This window comes from Canis lupus, chromosome 2 (assembly GCF_011100685.1).
Source record: "Canis lupus familiaris isolate Mischka breed German Shepherd chromosome 2, alternate assembly UU_Cfam_GSD_1.0, whole genome shotgun sequence".
Classification (NCBI taxonomy): domain Eukaryota; kingdom Metazoa; phylum Chordata; class Mammalia; order Carnivora; family Canidae; genus Canis; species Canis lupus.
In genome coordinates this window covers 50,749,355-50,771,820 of record NC_049223.1, presented here as the reverse complement: position 1 = coordinate 50,771,820, position 22,466 = coordinate 50,749,355, and the positions used below count along the sequence as shown (strand labels likewise).

The following is a 22,466-nucleotide window of genomic DNA, read 5'->3' as shown; positions in this document are numbered from 1 at the left end:
AGCCAGGATGGGTGCCAGGTCATGTGAGTAGAAACAAGAGAACCTGTGTCATAGTCACCATTTCCCCTTTTCTGGTACATATATAGTGGACCAGAGGCACTGGATCTATATTTTATTAGGAGAGGTAACTCTGAGGTAAATTCAGCCAAATAAAAACTCAAAAATCACTCACTAGAGAGGGATATGTGAGGGGTTCTGTTCATTACCGCAATTTTCAATATTTTTTTTCAGATAAAATCTGAAAAGTCTTATTGTGGGTGTGTCAGAAAAGGCTACAGTGATCTAGTATTTAGATTTTATAACCTTTACCTTTTGCCTTTGATAGAGTTGGTACTTAGGTGGATCTGTTGCCTGTGTAAATTTCTCCATTAACGACAAATGAAGAGGTAGCCTTTGGACATTGACCGTTTTTCAAAGAAAATGAAAACATGTATTTTTTTTTTTTTTTTGCTTTTATTCTCACCAAACATTCATAAGTGAAGGCATATTCAATTTCGAGGGGCTATCCAATTTCAGATGTGAGACACATAACTGTAATAATGTTGTGCCGAGGGAAGAAAGAAGCCTTGGTCATTGTATCTATTCAGATGAAATAGGTTTTCTCTTTTAACACTTTTAGGGGCTCAGTTAACCATGCCTAAACCCAATTTGGGGGATTAGTATTTTAATTCAATTCCTTCAGAGCATGAACAATTCTTCCTGTGCATGACAGCAAGGGAAAAAATGAAAAACAGTCATAAACAAACCAGCTGATCCACTGAGGATTACTATACAGATTAATTTATACAAAGGCTAAAGGCAAAATGAGAAAAGTAGAAAGTTAAGTCATTCCCTACTAGTTAAGGAAAGAACAAGTACAAAATCATATCAATTAAAAATTAAAAAAAAATATTTTCTCTATTTTAGTTTTTTACACAATGCAGTTTGTCAATTTTACAGAGCTACAAATAGTTACCTTTCATCCTACTAGCTTCAGAAAAGCAAGATATTCATGTAAATAGCTCAGGTGGTAACTCTTCAAGATAATTTTTAGTTATTCATCTAGGTAACATGCAGCATTCCTACTAAAGGGAAAAAAGTCTATGTTAGGTGGCATAATATCATGCCTTTTCTTTCTTTTCTCTGTAGTAACCCAAAATGGTCCTAAATCTCCTGGATCAACAATCAAGAGAGATTTTATTATATATTGCTCAGTTCACAAATCTGAAGTGTATGTTGGCCAATGACAATTTTTATAGTTTATCCACCATTCAGAATGCTTTACCAACACTCTATGCTCTGATCTGGAAAAAAAGAAAAAAAAGAAAAAAAAGAAAAAATAGATGAACGGCTATATTCAAAAACACCTAAAAAAATACTCCTTAGTTTTGAATTATGCTAAAGAATAAATATTTGAATTTATTGCTATGCTTTGCTAGATTTTAAATATCAGATGTGGACTTTAGATAAAAAGAACTTCATAGCAAAAAAAAAAAAAAAGAACTTCATAGCGCTTTTGCTTTCTTATGAATTTCAGTTTTAACGTTAAAGTATGAAAGAAATGTGAGCTCGTTCTCATGGATAATAATTTAACTTTATTGTGTGCAGCCTTTTTCACACCAAGTATTTGTTTTTCCATGTGAAATAAGATTTAAAATTATAAAGTTATTGTTAAGGAGACACACAGAAAGGCAATAGAAAAAGCTGAAGAGAGTTTTTGTCTGAAGCTAGAAAACAGAACAGTCTGGGAGAAAAAGATAAGAAATGAGAAAAGTATCAAAGGTTAAAAAAAAAACTAGTTTTGGGGAGAGAAGGGCCAGGCAACTGTCTCAGAGGGACGGTAAGATTTCATGTGCATGTTTAATATATGTGCTTGGCAATAATAATCTTAGAATTTTCTTCTGTGTCATTAGAGCTCTTAATTTTTCCCACTGTCTATAATTTTATGCAACATTATATATATGTGTGTGTGTGTGTGTTTATGTAGCACAAAATCCATTTGTAATTTTGTACCTCCCAGCAAAGTCATACCTCAGATACGAAATGGAAAATAACTGGAAGACCTATCAGAGTACATTCAAAGTTTGGATTTTTTAATTAAAAAAATTTTTTTGTATTATCCTGCTTTGGTTTCCTTATTGAGTAGACTCCTGGGGAAAAGTAAGTACAGTGAGTTTACTGGTCTGCTGTAGAAGTAGAATTAGACTCATAGCAAAGAAAGTTAAAAAGAGATCCAAAGGTTCACTTAAAATAAAAATCACCAGACAAGATAGGCTATGAGGAGCCTCCTCCCTGTGGATGAGTTTTAGCACACACACACTTTGGAGCAGCTATCCGCAGATACTTCTGTCCAGAACCCACTCCTTTTCTGGAGTTTCTGAACTCTTTTTGCCCCACATCAGCTTTAGCTCTCTTCACTATGCTGCCATTTATGATATGTTTACCTGCCACTTTGGATGAGATGGCAGAGAAGGAGGAAAAGTCCCTACTATTTATCAGAACATGAGAAGAGAAACAAATCCCTGGACTTGCTTTAGTGCTCTAATTGGCAAATATGCCAAAAGACTGACCATCTCACATGCTGAGGTGGAAATGAACCTCTAATATAAGATAAAAAATCCTCTAACACAAGATACAAAAGATAATATACATTAGGCCAGTTCAGTTAAAACTCATACGTTTTTTGGTACTCTCTGACAGGACTTTAGAAAAGATATACCCCAATGGCAGAAAGTAATTTAAGTATGGGAGAAAGTTAGAAACCATAATGCCTGAAATACAAAAATAAATGCATTACTGAGGCATATTCCCCTGGTGCTGAGGTATGTGGGCAAAGAGGTCACACTTTACTGTGAGACAGGGGGTCAAAGGTGATGCAGGGCTCTAAGAAAATATTTACCAGAGGAATGTGATGATTCATTTACCAGTCCAGAAATCCTAAGTACAAAACTTTAAGATATAAGAAGGATCAAATTATATAATGTATATGATTCAATTTAAAAATTCTTAGCCCTCTTACATTATCTAGATTACAGTAGTAAAAAATCAAATTACATTCATATGAAACTTTTATAAAAAGAAATCAAATCCATTTTTATGAAATTTTATAGTACAATTATTTTCTAATGGGTATTTTCTTAGGTCATGGTATTTATAATTCCATTTACATCTGCAAAATTTTTCAAATCGAAAAACAAAAGGCAGTCAATAGAAATCTAAACTTTCATTTGCAAAACTCCCTTCAGTTTTCAGGCCAGTAACACATGGTGATGTCAACTTCTCCTCCAGACATGGACTGCTACCAAAGATCCCCAGTTTAAGGAGCATGCAGGCCTCTACTCATTAGGAACGCTTTCTGGTTTGGCTCACGTTTCAAGAAATTCTGGAGCATGTCCATGCCGTCCAGAGATCCCCCAGGTTTCAGGATTAGGTTTCTGTATTTCATTCCAACCTAATAAAATAAAACATCATGCCTAATAATTCATTGTTAAAGCAGTTTTCCAAATCCCTAGATGCAAAAGAGAAAGGGGTAAAGGTGAAGAAAAATGGACTTTACTATGTCTGGATGTTCTCTTTTGCCAAGAATACAGCTCTGTAGTACTTATTTATTTTGGGAGCTGTGAGATCTGAAGCTTAAGAACTCTGGTCTTCTACATTCCTCTCTAATAATGTCTTGTCTCCTTAGAGTCTCAACAGTGAGCAAACAGATGAACAAAAAAATAGCCAAATGGAATGTATAACTGATTTTTATTGGTTAGTCCATCTCTAATGCTATTTCAAAAGGGTTAGCAAAGCAAGTGTTCAAGAAGGCCAAAAACAGGGGGTCTGTGTACCTGGAAACAGTGGTACCACTTCTGCCAAAATGGCTTCTGCTATGTTTTAAACAAGGGGCTTTACACAAAACCCCTCATCTTTATGGATGGCAGTAGGACAACAGCACATGCTCCATGGTATAGGGCAAGATATCTCTGTGGGTCCAGAGGTGGGAATAAGAACTTTGTAAAGTTTTCTTTGGGGATGAGGTCTGGAATTTTAAAACATTGCAGTTACTCTGCTTTTATTTAGAAAAATATATGAGCAAATAAATATGTGAGAAAAAAATGACTGTACTTCAGTGTCAGTGTTATTCACTATTTTCACTTCCTTTTCATCATCCTTTTGAGGAAGACAATTCAGTGAAGCCTAATTCTAAATATACATTTAAAATAGTTCACAGAGTAACACCTTGAAATGTATAACCTTTATATCACTGTATCAATATGATTAGTAGTCTTTTTTTAAAGATTTTTTTTTGGGAAAGGAGAAGGTGGGGCGAGGGAGAGAGAAAGAGAGAGGGAGAGAAAGAGAGAGAGAAAGTGTGCACATGCATGAGCAAGCAGGGGGAGGGGCAAAAGGAGAGAAAGAGAATCCTCTAGACCATCACTGCCTGGCTTTTTTTAAAAAGTAAAAAACAAAAAACTTGGTAAAATTAATTTTAATAAAATATTCTCATTTTAAAAAGATTTTTATCTATTTATTTTACAAAGAGAGTGCACAAGAGCATGAGTGAGGCCTGGGGGATGGCGAGGAGCAGAGAGACAGGAAGAAGTAGACTCCCCACTGAGCAGGGAGCCAGCCGCAGGGCTCAATCTCAGGACCCAGGGATCATGACCTGAGCCAAAGGCAGCAGCTTAACCTACTGAGCCAACCAGGTGCCCCTTAATAAAATATTTTAACCAGTAAATCTACATTTATCTCAACTTCTACAAATATAAAATTACTGAAGTTTACTTTTTGTTGTAAGTCATCAAAATCTAGTGCTTTTTACTTTTACAGCACAATTCTTCAGTGGCACTAGCCACAGTTTAATTGCTTGATAGCCACAGGTGGAGAGCATAGACAGGTGGAGAGCCCAGAACACTGATGATCTTTAGAAGGGCTGGTTGGATGATATTCTAGTCTGACATTGAAAAGGCATGTAGTAATCTCGTTGCTTTATTTAAAAGCTTTGGATAAATTTTCTTTTTTCTTCTTTTTTTTGGATAATTTTTTTTTAAAAGGGCAGGGCCCGTAATCATTGATATTTCAATATCTGAAAACCCTGGTAATGAACGTTTAGAGCTTGATTTAATGTTCTTTAGGGGGAAAAAAATGACATGTAATTTCTTACTTGGTCTGCAGCAATTCATTACTGGTACAAGAGCAATCGAGAACCTAAAATGTGAGTGATGGCTATACCTACCTTGGACTTTATTATTCTAAGAAGTAGCAGCTCAGGGCCCTTAAGCCCAAATACAGTCTCCCTCTCTTCCCTTTATTTCATTGTCCAATGTGCTTACATTTCCTACAGTGTTAAATCAGTATGGGGACTGGGTGGTATGGGGAAGAAAGACTACGCTCTCTGCAGGTAGCAATATGGGAAGAACGTGGAAAACGCGAATTAAGTTCATCTGCAGAATTGTAAAAATATTTTAATCGTTAATGGAAAAGGATGTAAATATATGCTAATAACTGAGACAACAGTATAATGAAACCCATGTACCCATCATCCAAACTCCATAATTAATATTTACCTGCAGAAATTCTTAATGCTTAGGATCTGAGACTCTTTTACTTATTAAAAAGAAATTTTTCATTCCACAAATACAGGAACGTCATGAAAATCTAGGTAGGGTAAAAAAAAGAAATCTCCTGCAATGCTGGTACCGAAACAGTCTCATCTGTACAGGGAACTGTGGCCCTTGAGGAACTGCCGGGTACTGGGAAGAGGCAGCTCCGGGCTCCTCTGAACAGTAAAGCCCCCATGGAGCTGGGTACTGTTCCGACTCACGGTACCCAGTTCAGCACAGCTCCAGCCCTGCCCTGCTTACGGCTCCAAACAAGTTGATTCAATTTCCTGAATTACAGAGCAATGGTCTTTTAATAGTTTCATTTCCTTCACAATGAAGTTTGGAGAACAGTTTAAGAGTCATTTGGTAATAGGATCTTGCTTTTCTTAAAAAAGAAAGAAAGAAAGAAAGAAAGTTAAGTGAATTTTAGTATTTTTGGAAGGTACCAGCTCTCTGGGTGAGAGAACACTTCTGGGAGACATATGCCACAGGTGGAAGGAGTCTTTGCCCTAAATTGTTCTACTTTGTTTACATAATAAAGAAACTTGAACTGAGAGGAAAGCAGAAAGAAAAGTTCTAAGACAACCACGGAGATTTTTCATGCTGAAAAAAATCCTTCAGGAGGATCTGCACATAGTATGCTGAGCTTCTATTAACTATTCCAGAAGGTAAATCACATTAGTCACCTGTGCGGTTTTTAATCCTGGAAGATTAGAGTGTATCTATTGGCAACTGTGCAAGTCCTCTCTAACAGTGATGTTTTCTAAAGCAAGGTCAGGGTGTTGGGAGTCAGGGCCAAATCCGAATCTTGGCTTCAGCCTCGGCTCTGGGACCGTGGGCCTTGGTTTCCTTTACCTATCAAGTAAGAATATGCCCCCCTCGTTTAGCTGATGGGGAGTTAAGGATGATTTCGGTACATTACCCACTCCCTAGTGTACCACATGGCATCCGGGGGGGCACTCAGCAATCCTCAATGGTCGTGCATCCCTCCTCTCATTTCTGCCCCTCTCACACTGCTGCTATGGTTCAGTGTCTCACGTACAGAGCAGGAACACAGATGCATTCCGGGTCTGGCATCTCCTTAAAATTCATTCTGTCTCCTAATAAAGCTAAAAAAAAGTACGAGAGACTTCATCTCCATTATTAATAAGAAAGAGACTCTAATTCAGTATGAATATTAAGTCAGAGACAAGGCACTCATTTTATCTAAGAATATGTACCCTTATTTTTCAGAGATTTATTCATCTATTTGAGGGAGAGAGCACAGTAGGGGGTAGGGGCAGAGGGAGAAGGAGAGAAGCAGAACCCCCCCTAGCAGGGAACCCAACCTGGAGCTCGATCCCATGACCCCAGCTGAAATCAAGAGTTGGATGCTCAACTGACTGAGCCCCCTAGGAACCCTTGAGGTAATATTCTAAGAACAATATAATGACCTGAAGGAAGGGTGCCATCATCTATCAGTAATGAGAATATGTAAATGGTCAACAGCCTGGGTCTCCTGCTATCTCCGGCATCTGTGAGACAGCACATGCTTCTACTGCCTTCCAACTCTCTCCTTCCTGTTGCTGTCTCCTTCCTACACTGAGTAACACGCATCAGGGCAAAGGGCATCCACCTGAGCACAGGGGATGATGACCAGGCACCCAACAGGCTCCCTGACCAGCTTTTAAAGTGGACTTTGAAACCTTCCCTTCCACGGCCCATCTGTGAACTCCTTCTCAACAGCACACCCTTTGTTTTCTATGAGGGTGGGGAGATCGTGGGTGGAAAAATAATACCTTGGACAACAACAAAGAAAAAGGAAGAGAGTCAAAGATTGGTGCTGGTAGTCAAGGAGATGGAACAAGAAGAGTGGGTAGGAATCTTCGCTTCATTAGAAGAGGCCTTCTGGAAACCTTAAGCAATGTTTCAGTTTGTGAGGGTAGACAGACAGATCTTTATTTATGGGGAGGGAGAGCAGAGAAAAACAAAACAAAACAAAACAAAAAACAACCAGCCTGGGCAGTAGCATGCACTGGGGGAAGGGGAGGCAGACGGGGAGGACCACCACCATAATTAAATAGAACAGTTTTGAAGCAGATGACACGCAAAAATGAATAAAACAGCTCCTTAGGGCCTTATGATCTAGGGGGTGAGATAAAGGAATAGACAATTAACAAAACAGATTATTAGGGTTTAAGGAGAAATGCGAAGAAGGGCTGTTAAGAACACAAAGAGGGAAAAACTGCTTCCAGTTGGTTGGGATTCAAGACTTAGAAGGTCTGGCCTTGTAAATATGCAAGAAGTTGGAAATCAATCCCATTTCCTTCCTTTATCCTTAAATCAGGCAAAATCTAAGTCTATTTGAAAAGGCTGCAATGTAAGAGAAATCAGCTTTGGGGTGGTGTATCAGGAGAGCTGAAGCAGAATTTAATCCGTTTGTAAGGACCTGCAGGAGAGGAAATTTCATATTCTCCCTTAGCAACACATTATAGAAAGAACTGGGCCTAGACTTCTGATGGAAGAGCACTGGAACACTGAGCTTTATATTACACTTTCACTGTCAGGCAATTCTTTCGCATGTTAACCCCAAATTCGTCAGGTTTCTGTCTGTTATGGCATGTGGAGATCTAGCTCCTTCCTAACGGCATTACAGATTGAAATACAGTGATACTTGATTTTAGTTCTTCTCCACTGACAGAAAAAACAAAGGTTAGCAATTTCTCTAAATGCAAAAGAGGTGGAAGATAATTCTAGCTTAATAATATAATTGTCTTTGAATCCACAATGTCTACTAGCTCTTAGGAAATTTTCCCACAATGAAGTTGCCTTATAAAAAGAAATGGCCCTAGTTAAAATGCCCCCATTTTTTTCCAACCCTATGATTAGCTGCTGTATTTTGAAACTACATTTGGTGACCTTAAAGATATCTTCAAAGAGCCCCTAGAGCTTGCTGTTCAAAAGTGTTATTCCCAAGCAGCTCCCTTCCATAGCTATTTAAGAGATCAGTTGGAGAAGGAAAAGAGGTGTCTGATAATGAAACGTCTCCATATTCTACCAGAAACAAAGACTTTAGAATATATTTAACTAATTATATAGTTAAGACGGTCTATCTATTTACAATGAAGAAATTAGAAAATCACAAATAAAGCCAGAGGGAGCAAACTTGTGGCTATTATAGGTAAGTGGCCAATTCTAATACTTTGATAGAGCCCTCAAAGCAGAATGAAACCAGTGTACCATAAAATATGCTACTGCTACCGTTGGTATTCGGAAGGCTATAGGTTTGGGGCACCTGGCTAACTCAGTTAGTAGAGCATCTGACTCTTGATCTTGGTTGTGAGTTCGAGTCTCACACTGGGTATATAGATTACTCAAAAAAAAAAAAAAAACAAAAAAAAAACCCCAAAACAAAAGAAAAGCTTTATACTTGACCCTTCCTTTTATTGTTTTCCCAGTGAGTAAGGCACTTTCTACAGTTCTGCTTGCTAAGGTCTGGAATGTTTCTCGGATGAGCAAGAGGTTATAGTGAGAAGGTCTGGAGATGTTCTTTTGTTTTTGTTTTTAAAAGATTCTATTTATTTATTTATGAGAGACACAGAGAGAGGCAGAGACACAGGCAGAGGGAGAAGCAGGCTTCCTGTGGGGAGCCCGATGTAGGACTCGATCCCAGGACCCCAGGATCACGACCTGAGCCAAAGGCAGACATTCAATAGCTGAGTCACCCAGGTGTCCCTTGTTCTTTTTTTTGTTATCAATGACAGGACTGGTAATGTCAACAGTATGTGATCTAGTTAGTCCTCAGCCTCTCTAGAGTCTGGGGACTAAGCATAGTAGGCACTGATTCCTTGAAGGGCCACACCACTATCTTCTCAAAATGATTCAAATACTTACTGGTGAAATTAACCTGTCTTATTAGGTGTCAACTACAGTGGCACCAATATGTACTCAATTGTGATGCTTATTAAGAATTCTAAGGGAGTCTAATTCTTCTTCCTTTCACAGTGTCTTGTCATTTGTTTCTTGCTTTTGTTGTGGTTTCATACTGAAAGTTTCTAGAGTCTATTTTGTATTCTTATTATTCCAGAATTTTTATAATGGCTTTGGGAAAGTCTTTTTAATTCACTGTGCCGGGCAATAATAACTGGTCCCTTTCTGCTGAAAACTTTGTAAATCTAGAAAATATAGCAGAATTCAGTGATGAGGAAAAAAACAAAACATAGTTGGGAGGGTGAGGGCTTTGAGACAACACAGACTGTATGATATATTGTGATTGCTCTGATACCCATGACTTCAGATCAAATTCAGTATTTCCTTATACTATAAAAATTCTTTCAGGGCACCTGGCTGGCTCAGTTGGAGAAGTATGCAACTCTTGATCTCAAGGTTGTGAGTTCAAGCCCCATGCTGGCTGTAGAGATTATAATAAACAAACAAACAAACAAATTGACTTTTAAAAAAATTCTTCCTTTTCATCACAACATACCTGTAATAATGACTGATGTTTTTTGTAGAATGGGATTACTGCCTCAAAGTATTAACTTTTAATAAGTGGGTATTTGAATTTTATAAATCAGGTATTACTTTTTTTATTTTTTTCTTAAGATTTTACTTATTCATTTGAGACAGAGAGACAAAGAGCACGAGTGATGGGACAGGGCAGAGGGAGCCCTGAAGAGCAAGGAGCCTGATGTAGAGCTTGATCTCAGGACCCTAGGATTATGATTGGAGCCGAAGGCCAACATAAGGGCCCCAAGGAGGTATCACTTTAAAGCAAACGTTGGCAAAAATTAAAAAAAAATTAAAGCAAACAAAACCAAACAGTACACTGTAAGATGGAACAAAATGGCTATTTAAAAAGCTGTTCTAGTATCTGCCACTGCAGTGAATAGTGTGAAGGTAGGGTGTGGAGGGATTCCCCTTAGTTGCTGGAACCAGATTCACTACTGTTGTGACAGCAGCGTAGCAAGAAATGACATGATATCCCAGAGTATTTGATAGGAAAGGATGAAATAAAGTCAGTTTCATGGCATAAAATGAGTAACACACAGTGATGTCATATCCAGAATTATAGCAAAACTGAAAACTGTTTTTAACATTACAAGGCAAAAATTCCAAGTTGTTGGGAATTTTGCTTTCTCCAGGATCAACCCAGGTCCCTGTTCTAAATTAAAAGTAGTCTGGCTGCCTACCAAGCTGTGAAGCTTGAGAATAAAAGGAAGTACATAGAAGCATAAGGCAGGGATTGATCTGCTGGACTTGCAAGTTCCTTGTGGTCCACTGGGATCAGTACTTTGGCTGTTACCTTGATAGGTGGAAGAGAAGAGGTGACAGTGGAAGGTACTGGAGATGTGGCTGTGGGAGTGGAAGCACAGAGGAGGTGGATGAGGGAGAGTAATTGAAAAAGGTACTGTAGTACTTATGCCAGGAAGCCTCACCCACTAGTAAAAGCCAGTAACAGGTCATAATTGACCTTTATATAACTAGACCTTGTATCTCTTTAATCATTGTTTTCTGATTTCTACAATAATGCATGCTTTATGTAAAAATAAGAAAAAGCTCCATAAAAAAAACAGAAAAATATTGAATAATCACTCATAAAGTCATTACCTGAAGCTAAGAATGGACATTTTGATGTACTCTTTTTCTAAACACATCTTAAAATAAAAATTTATATTCGATGGTACAAAATATTTTATGACCCAACTTTTTTTGTTCTGTGTATTAAACACTCCAGACATAAGAAAAAAGCTGTTGAAGCCCTTCCCTCATGCCCAAATCCATTCTGCTCTTCAAAATATGGAAAGGCCACTTTTGGTTCAAATGATCTGGAACATTTCACAAGTGAGTAGCCTTTTGAGTAGGGCCTTTAAGAAAGGTAAAATTTTTAAGAGGCATAAACAAGGAAGGCACACGTTTTAGGTGGAAAAAACAGAATGAATAAAATTTGTGAAGGTGCAAAGACCTATGGGAACACACAAGGAGTCTTCTGGGAAGTAAGGAAGGGATTTGATGGCTAAGGAAAGGACTATAAACAAGAAGAGGAATAAGAAGGAAATTAAAAAAAAAAAAGAAATGGCAGGTGAGGGCCTTTGGAAGTTGGCCAATGGCTCATCAATGGTTAACTGGAGAGTAATTTCCAGTTTAGTTGATAGAGGCAAAAGCCAGGTAACAGGGGCACCTGGGTGGCTCAGTAGTTGAGCATCTGCCTTCAGCTCAGGTCATGATCCTGGGGTCCTAGGAGTGAGTCCCACATTGGGCTCCCCACAGGGAGCCTGCTTCTCCCTCTGCCTGCGTCTCTGCCTCTCTCTGTGTCTTTCATGAATAAATAAATAAAATCTTACAAAAAAAAAAAAGCCAGGTAACAGAAGTTGGCCAAGACTGTTTCTTAGAGCAAGAAATTAGGCTGTAATGGAAGAACAACCGAATAGTAGCAACAGGGTTATCAGAGTCAGTAGCAATTACCCGTTTTTTTCCCCCAAGATGGCAAACCAGTAAGGCTTGGTATTAGAGACATTGCTGAGACAATGGAGGAAAGAAGATAAGTACTGAGGTATAGAAAGAGAATAAAAAGATGAAGTACTCAGTCTTGATGCCCTTACTTTTCTTAGAGGAGAGGAAAGAGGTATTAAGAGACTCTGGGGAACGCAATAAGGGAGGTGGAGGAAGACAGCAGAGTAACACTGGGGGTCCAGACAGGTTGGATAGCATGACTTTGTAGTGGGGCATGTTAATGGAGTCACATGATCTTCCCCAGAAAGTGTGAATCCCAAGGACACCATCTCCAAGTGCGCTGGTGGAGAAATCCAGGGCTCTGGGCACTTAGCCGAAGGTCATGCAGAAGTCAAGGTATTTATAAGAATAGTCAGTGGTTGACCATTGTAATAGGTGGGCTAGGGAATGGAAGGAGACCTACAGTGACCTAAGAGCCTGGGTAGGGTGGGATGGAAGATGGAGTGATTAGAAAGGCTAGTGTATAGACTATAAGTGCCCTGAAAGTGTTTTGGCGGGGGTGCGGGGTGAGCTTGGGGGGGGATGGTGGTCTAAACGACAGCCATGTATTTCAGTATCTATGTGTGGAGCACTATGCAATCCAGAAACAAAGTTTAAGGGAACAAATTGGTTAGCTAAAATAAGTACAGAGAGCCTGATTTTGAGAATTTGTTCTTCTCATTTCTGAATCAAACAGAATAGAAAGCACACTGGAAAATGCATCAGCCCTAGAAATAATCCGACAGCTGAGTCTTCAACAAGAGTGGAGACTGGGGGCCTGTAACTCAGGAAGGTTTGGCTGGTAGCCACCTGGCAGTCAATTTACTATACACAGAAAGGAATGGCTCAGGTTAATAAAGCAGCTTGAATTACTTAGAGGCATTTGGGTTACAGACTATGTAGTAGGTGGGGTAGGCCAGCCACAGAGAAAGGGTACCTCACGCAGAAAATGTATAAAGAAACTGTGTAGAGAATATCAAAATCTTTGTAGATCATTTCTATCAGGAAGGAGTTTACCTTTCTTTCCCAACGTCCTATAAAACTAAAACATGGTTCAGCACATGTCAAAACTAGCTGCTATAAATGCTCAAGTGCATAAACAAAGCTTTGAATTTTAATTATGCAATATATTGGAATGTTAATAAGCAAGAAAATGTAGTAGGTTTTTTTTTAAACTTATAGAATTAGAGTTAATCACTTGTGCACTGCAACTTAATGATGTATGATTTGAAAAGATGCAAGACTTTAAAGTTGAAAGCTGTTACCGAATCTCTTATTCTAAAATCTACACGTAATAAGTACTTTACACTAGGAATTAAAGGGGAGGGAGGCAATTGCAAAATTAACAAAAAGGAGAAAAGAAAATACAATACCTCTGGATTCATTATTCCTTTTTTTTTAAAACAGCTGTAAAACATGTCCATGGAAAATACTTCACTCCAAAGGTATCCATAATATTGGCCATCGTATCCCCCTGCCAAATGTCCAAAAGTAGCTGGCATATTTGTGCCTTTAAAGAAAGATACATTTCAATCAATGTGATGGCCAGTGTTAATTATCAGGTTATCAGCTGCCTAAGGTTTCCCTAGGGGGAGTGCAGGCACTGGGGAGAGGAGACAAGCAGGATCCTACCTGTAGTACTCCATGGATTCACATGTGCCCTCGGCCAAGATGTTTACAAACTTCTCTACTATGATGACTCAACCTTGAGCAGGTTTCGGCCTTAAGCTTTGGAATGCCTAACAATAGTTTCAGAGGCTTTGTCCACACCCATCAGATAGCTCAGTGTTTCAGAACTACTCAGTCCTTTCTTATCCCTTAGATGCATATGTATCTTACAGATACTCTACTATTAGAGCCTACCCTTCGTCACACCTCTTTATATCTAAAATTTGTCAGAACGGCGCTTATTTTAGGTTCATAATTACTGAAAAAGAATTATTTAAAAACCTAAAAAAAGTTTAGGTTTAAAAACCTAAAAATTTTTACCAACTCAATCTACCTCTAGGGCTACTTTTAAAAAGGATTTTGTCAAAGTGGCCTCAGGCACAGAGTTGTGTATGGTCTGCTATAAAGAGATCGCAAAAGTAAGTGAGGATCTGGGATGGACTCAATGAACTCTTCTGATCTTTATCATCACTATTAATGTTGACGGATTTATTTAAATAACGACTTTTACAGAGAAAAAAAAATCACCCTACCAACTATGTGTACACGAAAAACTACCTGTTGGCTTAAAATATGTAAATATATAAATGTGAACACACGTGTGTGCACCTACCCACCCACACACATGAATATCATAAATATAGGGTTAGAAAGTGCTAGTTAAAACTGCCTTAACTGATCTCAGAACCAAAATCAGAAGCAAAGTTTGTGCTTCTCTCTAAAACTGCCCCCTTCTGCCAATTTCTTAGTGGAATCACTGGGAAGTCCTGGTACATATATGGAGGGAGGAGCCAGGTGGGAGCTGCCAAACGTGAATGGCTTTCTCTGCTTTGGGGTGGAGGCCAGTTGCTCATGCATGATTACACTAAAATGCTGAAAGCTGGAGCCACCTTTCCTTTAAGCATATTTGGACAGGATAACTCATACACGAACATAGTAAGCTTATCTGAAAGTCACTGCCTGATTATAGAAATCAGAAACAAATTACATGAGGTAAACTTCCTGACAATCTCGGCCTTCCCTAGCAGTGCTGTAGGACTTTACCGTGTGTGGAACAGAAAAAATTGAATTCAAGTCTTGGTACTCACATACCTGGGGTGGCTGCAACACCTAAAACCTCTGTGCAGTATTTGGCATATTCACTTGCGGCGTCCAGCGATGCGTTGGTATGGAGAGACTGATCAACTTTGCTCAAAACAATCTGACGTAAGGTCAGAAGACCTATTAACATAAGAATGTTTGGGCATGTTTTGGAGAAAAGAGAACTATGTGTTCTAATATCACAAGATCAAAGATTTCAAAAACTGATGCCTGTAGTACATACTACAGAGTGGGAGCAAGGTAACTCACTTAAGATTTAAAAGGAGACAGATTTTTTTTTCTTGGGCACAATCCTGTATATTTAGCAGTCTTCTCCCCCCCCCATAATAGCACTTTAAGAGCACTAGGATTATTAAAGGGGAAATAAGTTCTATAGAAGAACATGTCGGCAATTCCCTCTTAAGCAATTCTAACAAATTTTCCTTTTCTATAAATTTTTATTTTTTTAATTTTTATTTATTTATGGTAGTCACAGAGAGAGAGAGAGAGAGAGAGAGGCAGAGACACAGGCAGAGGGAGAAGCAGGCTCCATGCACCAGGAGCCGGACGTGGGATTCGATCCCGGCTCTCCAGGATCGCGCCCTGGGCCAAAGGCAGGCACCAAACCGCTGCGCCACTCAGGGATCCCCAAATTTTCCTTTTCTAAAATTACAAGTCATACCTGTGTTGACCAGTCTGGAATCAACAAGCTTTTCAAGCAGATCATCCATGATAGGGCTTCCATCTTTATAATGTTTTGACAATCTTCGGAGGGAATCCATGTCCCATACCCAGTTCTCAAGCATTTGTGATGGCACCTCTACAAAGTCGGTTTCCACATTTGTTCCGCTAAATCGTGCAAAATCAGTCTAGAAAGTGAACACAGAGGTCTTTTTATTTAAGCACTGAATGAAAACTACTTATGTGATGCATTATAATTAGGACTCTAAGAGCTGGGCACCTGGCTGGCTCAGTTGGTAGAGCATGTGACTCTTGATCTTGGGATTGTAAGTTTGAGCCCCAAAGAGGGTAGAGAGATTACTTAAATAATTATTAGAAAAAAGGGGAGGTGTCTGGGTGGCTCAGTCGGTTAAATGCCTGCCTTCAGTTCAGGTCATGATCCCAGGGTCCTGGGATTGAGCCCCATGCCGGGCTCCTTGCTTAGCAGGGAGCCTACTTCTCCCTTTCCTTTTGCCTGCTGTTCCCCCTGCTTATGCATTCTCTCTGTCAAATCTTAAAAGAAAAAAAAGGAATCTCTAAAACTCAGGACAGAATCAGAGTCACCTGCCTCTTTGAATAAAGGGTTAGGATAACTTCAAATTCAAATGAAAACAAAACACAGTAGCCAAGCAGCCTGAAAAATAACCCTCCAAGTACTCTATGTTCATTTAAATGAATATTTCATATTTTGAATCATAGACAAACTTGGAATAATCATCAGGAAACATAACTGAAAAAAAAATCAGTCTGAGTTAAAACTAGCCTTAAGCTTTGGAAGTAAAAAGATTTTAAAAATTTTCCATTGAAAATGAATATATTTACGACAATTTCCCCCTACTTCTCTTTTCCGTTTGCTTCCTTTTATTTATTCGATAAGTCCATTTCTGGGGCACTCATCACTCCATTATTTAACTCCTCAAGTTTTCATCAAAATCAGAGTTAAATTACAACATTGCAGACAGATATCCTTTCCATGTGTGTTATGTTTTGTGTTCTAAACTTTAAATAAGTGATTTCTAAGGTAATAGTGTTGTAGAAAGCCTAGTTGTACCTCTCAGGATAGAAGAGGTTGCCTTAACACAAGAAGCCATTTCAGCAGGAGTTAGAGCTGTGGGTCAGCTGGCAAGTGGGGGCAGTGAAATGCAGCTATAGTTTCCTGGACAAAATATATACTCAGAAGTTAAAGCATCCCTTATAAAAATAAAGGACTTATTCTGAGGGTATAGGCTAAGAGTTAATTTTTTTTTTTTTTTTTTAAAGGGAAGTTTAGGAATGCCTGGGTGGCTCAGTGGTTAAGGGTCTGCCTTTGGTTCAGGTCGTGATCCCAGGATCCTGCTCAGCTGCTCAGGCAGTCGGCTTCTCCTCTCCCTATATTGCTCCCCCTGCTTGGGGGGAGCGCTCTCTCTCTCTCTCTTTCAAATAAATAAATAAAATCTGAAAGAAAAAAAAAAGTGAAGTTTAGTGAACTATTGAAACATATGTCAGGAAAGCTCTTGATCAGAAAGAGGGGAACCTGCACACCATCCACAGAACTTCAGTAAAACTGACACGGGCAGAGGAGAGTTAGCATGAAAACAACTGGGTCGCCTGCAGAATGGGGGTTATCACTGTGTTGTCTTTCCCTGAACCTCTCTGTCCTGTTTCCCTCCTCAGTCCCTCCCTGACTTCATCATCCCCGGGGTTCTGCAGGGAAAGGAAAAGAAGAAGGGCTTAAGTGCTGGGGGAGGCGGCAGATGGGATGCCGAATCAGCAGCAAAGAACTGATTCTGCTTTTGGCCCAGGGCAGAAGCGCAGATGTCAACGCCATTTCACATTCTGCCTTCCTCTCTTTATGCAAAAAAATGTTTTGCTTGACTTCCTATTATAATTGCGCTGATTCTAGATATGAGGAGCTGCAAATACTGCAGGGCCAAAGGGAAGGAAATTCACTAGGCGCTGGAATTAGGCCACCTGTGTTTGAGGACATCCTAAAAAAAAAAAAATTCTTATAGGGAAGAGGCAAGGGTTCCAGAAAACTGAATATTTTGCCTCTTTCTGGTATCTTCTAAAATAACAAACATCCTACATTTAGATAAAACACTTTGATGCAATAAACATAACAGTGGAAATCCATTGAGACTTTACCACGTCAGACATTATGCTAGGCCCTTTATATGAATTATCTGATTCAAATTCTAAAATGATTATATGAAGTACATACTGTTATCTCTGTTTGGAGATAAGGAAATTGAAACATACTGAGATTGACAGGAGATCTAGGGTTTGAAACCAGGTGGTCTGATTCCAGAACCCATGGTTTTAAGCACAATTGCTATAATGCCTATGTTATAGAAAAATAAAAAACATAAAAGGTCAAATTATGACATTACAAAGTGGCTAAATCCTAGATATTATCTAAAGTAGAAAAATCTTTTTTTTTTTTTTTTAGATTTTATTTATTTATTCATGAGAGACACAGAGAGAAAGAGAGGAAGAGACATAGGCAGAGGGAGAAGCAGGCTCCCTTCAGGGAGCCTGATGTGGGACTCGATTCCGGGACTCTAGGATCAGGCCCTGGGTCAGAGGCAGATGCTCAACCACTGAAACTCCCAGGCTTCCCTAAAGTAGAAAAGTCTTATATCAATCAAACTTGCCTTCATAAGAAGAGCAAAACTGAGGTTTCAATTGTGCTTCCTTAGGAATCCTACTTCCTCTACATACTGGAAGATGTTTCAAGGATCAAACATGAGCCTGGCTGTGAAGGTCGGCCTTTGTAAGCACCTCTCCTGCACTTGGGATTCTGTTAAGAGTAACTGCATGATTTTCTAAGGATTATAGTTTTTAAAGAAGTACTAACAGACCAAATAAAGGCAAATAAATCATACCATCAGCTACCACTCCGCGGTATTTCGACAAAAATGTACATTTTGTATATTCTGCTTGTGTGAATATTTTTCAGTCAGCATTTGCAGATAAGGGTGCAAATCAGCCCCAAGTAACAACAAAATGTGTGTGTGTTTGGAGGTGGTGGTGCTGGTGGTATTTCAGAACCTAGAAAAACATGAACAAATGAGAAACTCATGAGTTAAAACTGAACAAAATAAAAAGTAACGCAGTTATGTCATTCAGAGTAGAGAAGAGAAGGCTTATTCTGTCCAAAGACATCGGGTGGTGGGGGAGAAAGCATAGCACATGAATGAACAGATCAACAATGTCTCCTAAAGAACAAAAGGAAATGTTTGCAAGGAGTAAAAGCTAAAAATAGCCCTACGGCTTGCTTACTAATTTCCCGAAAGTCAGAAAGTCAGTCACGCTGTTTCTCTGTGTGCCCTTTGAGCAGTATCATTTAAATATTTTTCAAAAGAGGAGGACAAAGATCCTATGAAATTCAAAAGCTCTATTTCCAGCAAACAACTGAATTGCTTCTAAAAAGAAAGGCATCCATGGTCAGCCACTGTATGAGTCAACAAAGGAACCCTGAGCAAGTCTTAGCATCTAGTAGCCCGCTGGGGGTCTGACACTCAGGACAGCACGGCTGCTGAATTATTTACTCACTGCTGACCAGTCAGCAAACACCACCTCCTAGTTTTAAAGCGCACGTTCCAAAGAGCCCTATAAAGCCCTTTATATGGTTTTCAGTAAGAACAATTTGAAGGTGTCGAATAAATAGTAGCTTATAGGCTATAGTATCTATTGATGTTAATATACTTCCCAGATAAAGCAGAGCATCGTGAAATGAACACAAAATAACACGATTAACGAATCATTTTGTAGGTGACACTTCGAAAGGTTTTAGAGCATTATCGTCGCAAGAAATGTTTTGACAATAAAAGCCTAGAAGACAATGTAAACTTAGATTTCTGTTTGATTTTAATTTCTTGGGAGGAAGAATGTTAGTTAAAACCATGAGATTTTTCATTATTACCCTTTTAAACAGACAACGGGATACCTAAAATACACACTATTACAGATTTTTACAACAGATCACTTGATGCTATAAAGAATTCAGACAACACAGCAAGAGCTGGAACAAAATTATATAAATTAAAGCTCAAAAGTCTGTGAGCTTCTGGTGTATTTAAAGACCAAAGTCTTACGGATGACTGTTCTAATTAAGTGGCTGGATGCTTTTAGGGGTTGCAACTAAAGTTTTATGTTCGTGATACCAAATTCCAGCTCAAAGGAAAAGCAGTCGCTGAAATCCGTAAGTGTACTGTGTTTAGAAAAAGAAAAGGCCCCAGGAGAATGGACTCTGGCTGTCTGAGGTGATCCCCTACCGATTTCCTCACAGTCATTCCAGATCCTGACCTGCGCGACTTACCCCTAAATCCAGGGATGGTGCAGAAGTTTATGTAACAAACCATTAAAAAAAGACAAGTGCCACTGTTTCCCAGACTCTGACACAAATAGAGGGTTAAGGGTTCACACTTTTAACTTCACATACACCTACCCATCAATGGAAGTAATAATAGTAATAAAGATACCCTGAATAATACTTTGCTGACTTGCTTATTAATCTTCACAGCAGCCCTATAGTTCAGCAGATCAGTATCACCACCATGATTCAAAAGACATAATCCGTAGAGGTCCTAAATACTGCTTTTTTTTTTTTTTTTTTAAGAGAGAGGGGAAAGAGCACACATGTGTGAGTGGGGGCTGGGTGGGGGGCTGGTGGCAATGGTAGGATAGTGGGGAGGGGCAGAGAGAAAGAGAGAGAACTTAAGCAGGCTCTACACCCACCATGGAGCCTGAGGCTGGTGCTTGATCTCATGACACTCAGATCATGACCTGAGCTGACATTAAGCATTTCTTTTGTAGACATGTGTCTCTCTCTATACACACACACACACACACACACACACACACACACTCATATATATAAATAAGCACACAAATAAATACAGTGACACAGAGACCTGGGTAGCTCAGTGGTTGAATGTCTGCCTTCAGGTCAGGTCATGATCCTGGGGTCCTGGGATTGAGTCCCGTATCAGGCTCCCCGCAGGGAGCCTGCTTCTCCCTCTGCCTGTGTCTCTGCCTCTCTCTCTCTCTGTGTGTCTCTCGTGAACAAATATATAAAATCTTTAATAAACCAAAAACAAATAAATAGAATAACAAAAATGGGATCCTGAAAGACATCGCTTCTAATACTAATGATGGAATCTCTAACTGTGCAGGGCTGGGGGTAGGGAGCAGAGGCCACAAAGTTGTTGATAAGTGTTTACTGTACTTTAGGACTAACACTGAAAGGTCACCTTATACAGAGGGAAATGTGGAACTAGATAAACTCATTCCACACATGCTTACTTGTGGTTGACTTAGAGAGAATGTCATTTAAGAAGCTAAGGAGAAAAAGATCTATCAGACAGGAATACATACTTGGGAGATCAAATTCTGGCCACATGATGCACTGTTGTCTCCAGGGTGGGGACTGAGAACAGTGGTTACAGGTAGCAGACTGGTGAGGAGCATGACCATCAGATCGGGGACAAGCCATTCAACCCTCTTGAATCTCTGTTTTCTCTACTTGGAAATGGGGGGGTGGGTAACAGTTTAATAGGAGAGGCCATATTCCTTATTCAGGGAATACTGTGAGGATAAAATTCATTAATGGATGTGAGGCACTGATTATAGTGTCTGGCACATGGTCAGTGCTCACTAAGTCTTGGCTGCTATTATCGTTCTTAGCCTGCCCAGTTTGCCTAACCAGGTATGGTCTTGGCTGGTCTAATCGTGCTTGTCCTTGGCTTCCTTCAAGGATCTATTTTTCAGTATTAATACTAAAGATCAAACAAACCCATATTCTTTTCAACTCTTTTCCCACCATTGCAATACTTGAAACTGCTCATTCTGCTCTAGCTTCAGGAATCAAATTTCCAAATGGGCAATAAACATTAAATGGGATCCCTGGGTGGCGCAGCGGTTTGGCGCCTGCCTTTGGCCCAGGGCGCGATCCTGGAGACCCGGGATCGAATCCCACATCAGGCTCCCGGTGCATGGAGCCTGCTTCTCCCTCTGCCTGTGTCTCTGCCTCTCTCTCTCTCTCTCTCTCTGTGACTATCATAAATAAAAAAAAAAAAAAAAAAAAAAAAAAAAAAATTTAAAAAAAACATTAAAACAACAGAAAGACGAACACAAACCTGATCCTTCCTCCCTCCCTCAGACTTACTCATTTGAGTGAGAGAAAGAGAGTGCACATGAACGGGAAGGGCAGGGAGATGGGGAGAGAGTCCCAAACAGACTCCACACTGAGTGTGGAGCCTAAGGCAGGGCTCCTGTCATGAACCTGAGATTACGGCGTGAGCCGAAGACAAGAGCTGGAGGCTTAAGCACTATTCCAGCCAGGCACCCCTAAATCAGATGGTTTCTAATCACCTTCCAAAGATCTTCACCCAAAAACCTACTGAGGGTAGGTGTTTGTGAATTTCTTAAACTGAAGCGAAGGTACTTTGCCTTGTGGCCACTTTTTTCCTTCTCTCAAATTATGACGTGTGCTATGTAGTGATCCCCGAAGCTTGAATTATGTGTAAATACAGTTACAATACTTCAAATACATATGGTACTTAATGCTTTCCCAAGTACCTTTCATACATTATTAATAATCTTACAGGCATCCAGGGAAACAGGTATGAGAACTGTTGTCCTCATTTATGAACAAGAAAAATGAAATGGCTCAAGAAGGTTTAATAACTTGCTCAGTCACATAGTCAGGCTCTCAAGTACCTGGATGATTTTTAATACAGTGATTTTTTAAAAAAAGATTTATTTATGAGAGAGAGAGAGAACTTGTATGTACAAGCTGGGGGGCGGAGTAGGGAGAGAATCCCAAGTAACCTCCCTCCCAAGCACAGAGCCCCACGCTGGGACTTGATCTCACGACCCAAAAATCAGGACCTGAGATGAAACCAAGAGTTGGACGCTCAACTGACTGAGCCCTCCAGGCACCCCTAAGGCAGTGTTCTTATCCTAACACTAGGGTGC

General features: G+C 39.5%; 1 protein-coding gene across 5 annotated transcripts in view; it reads right to left on the bottom strand.

Moving 5' to 3' along the window:
• Window positions 1–386: 386 nt before the first annotated feature.
• NLN (neurolysin) overlaps window positions 387–22,466 on the bottom strand; it is a 94,450-nt gene continuing 72,370 nt past the window's right edge. For all 5 annotated transcript variants that reach the window (XM_038530728.1, XM_038530731.1, XM_038530730.1 and 2 more), the window contains 4 exons: window positions 15,469–15,655; window positions 14,799–14,927; window positions 13,412–13,548; window positions 387–3,430 (listed from right to left, as the gene is read on the bottom strand). In XM_038530728.1, the coding sequence (XP_038386656.1) occupies window positions 3,296–3,430; window positions 13,412–13,548; window positions 14,799–14,927; window positions 15,469–15,655 (588 nt within the window). In that variant the 3' untranslated portion in view covers window positions 387–3,295. The remainder of the gene's footprint in view (window positions 3,431–13,411; window positions 13,549–14,798; window positions 14,928–15,468; window positions 15,656–22,466) is intronic.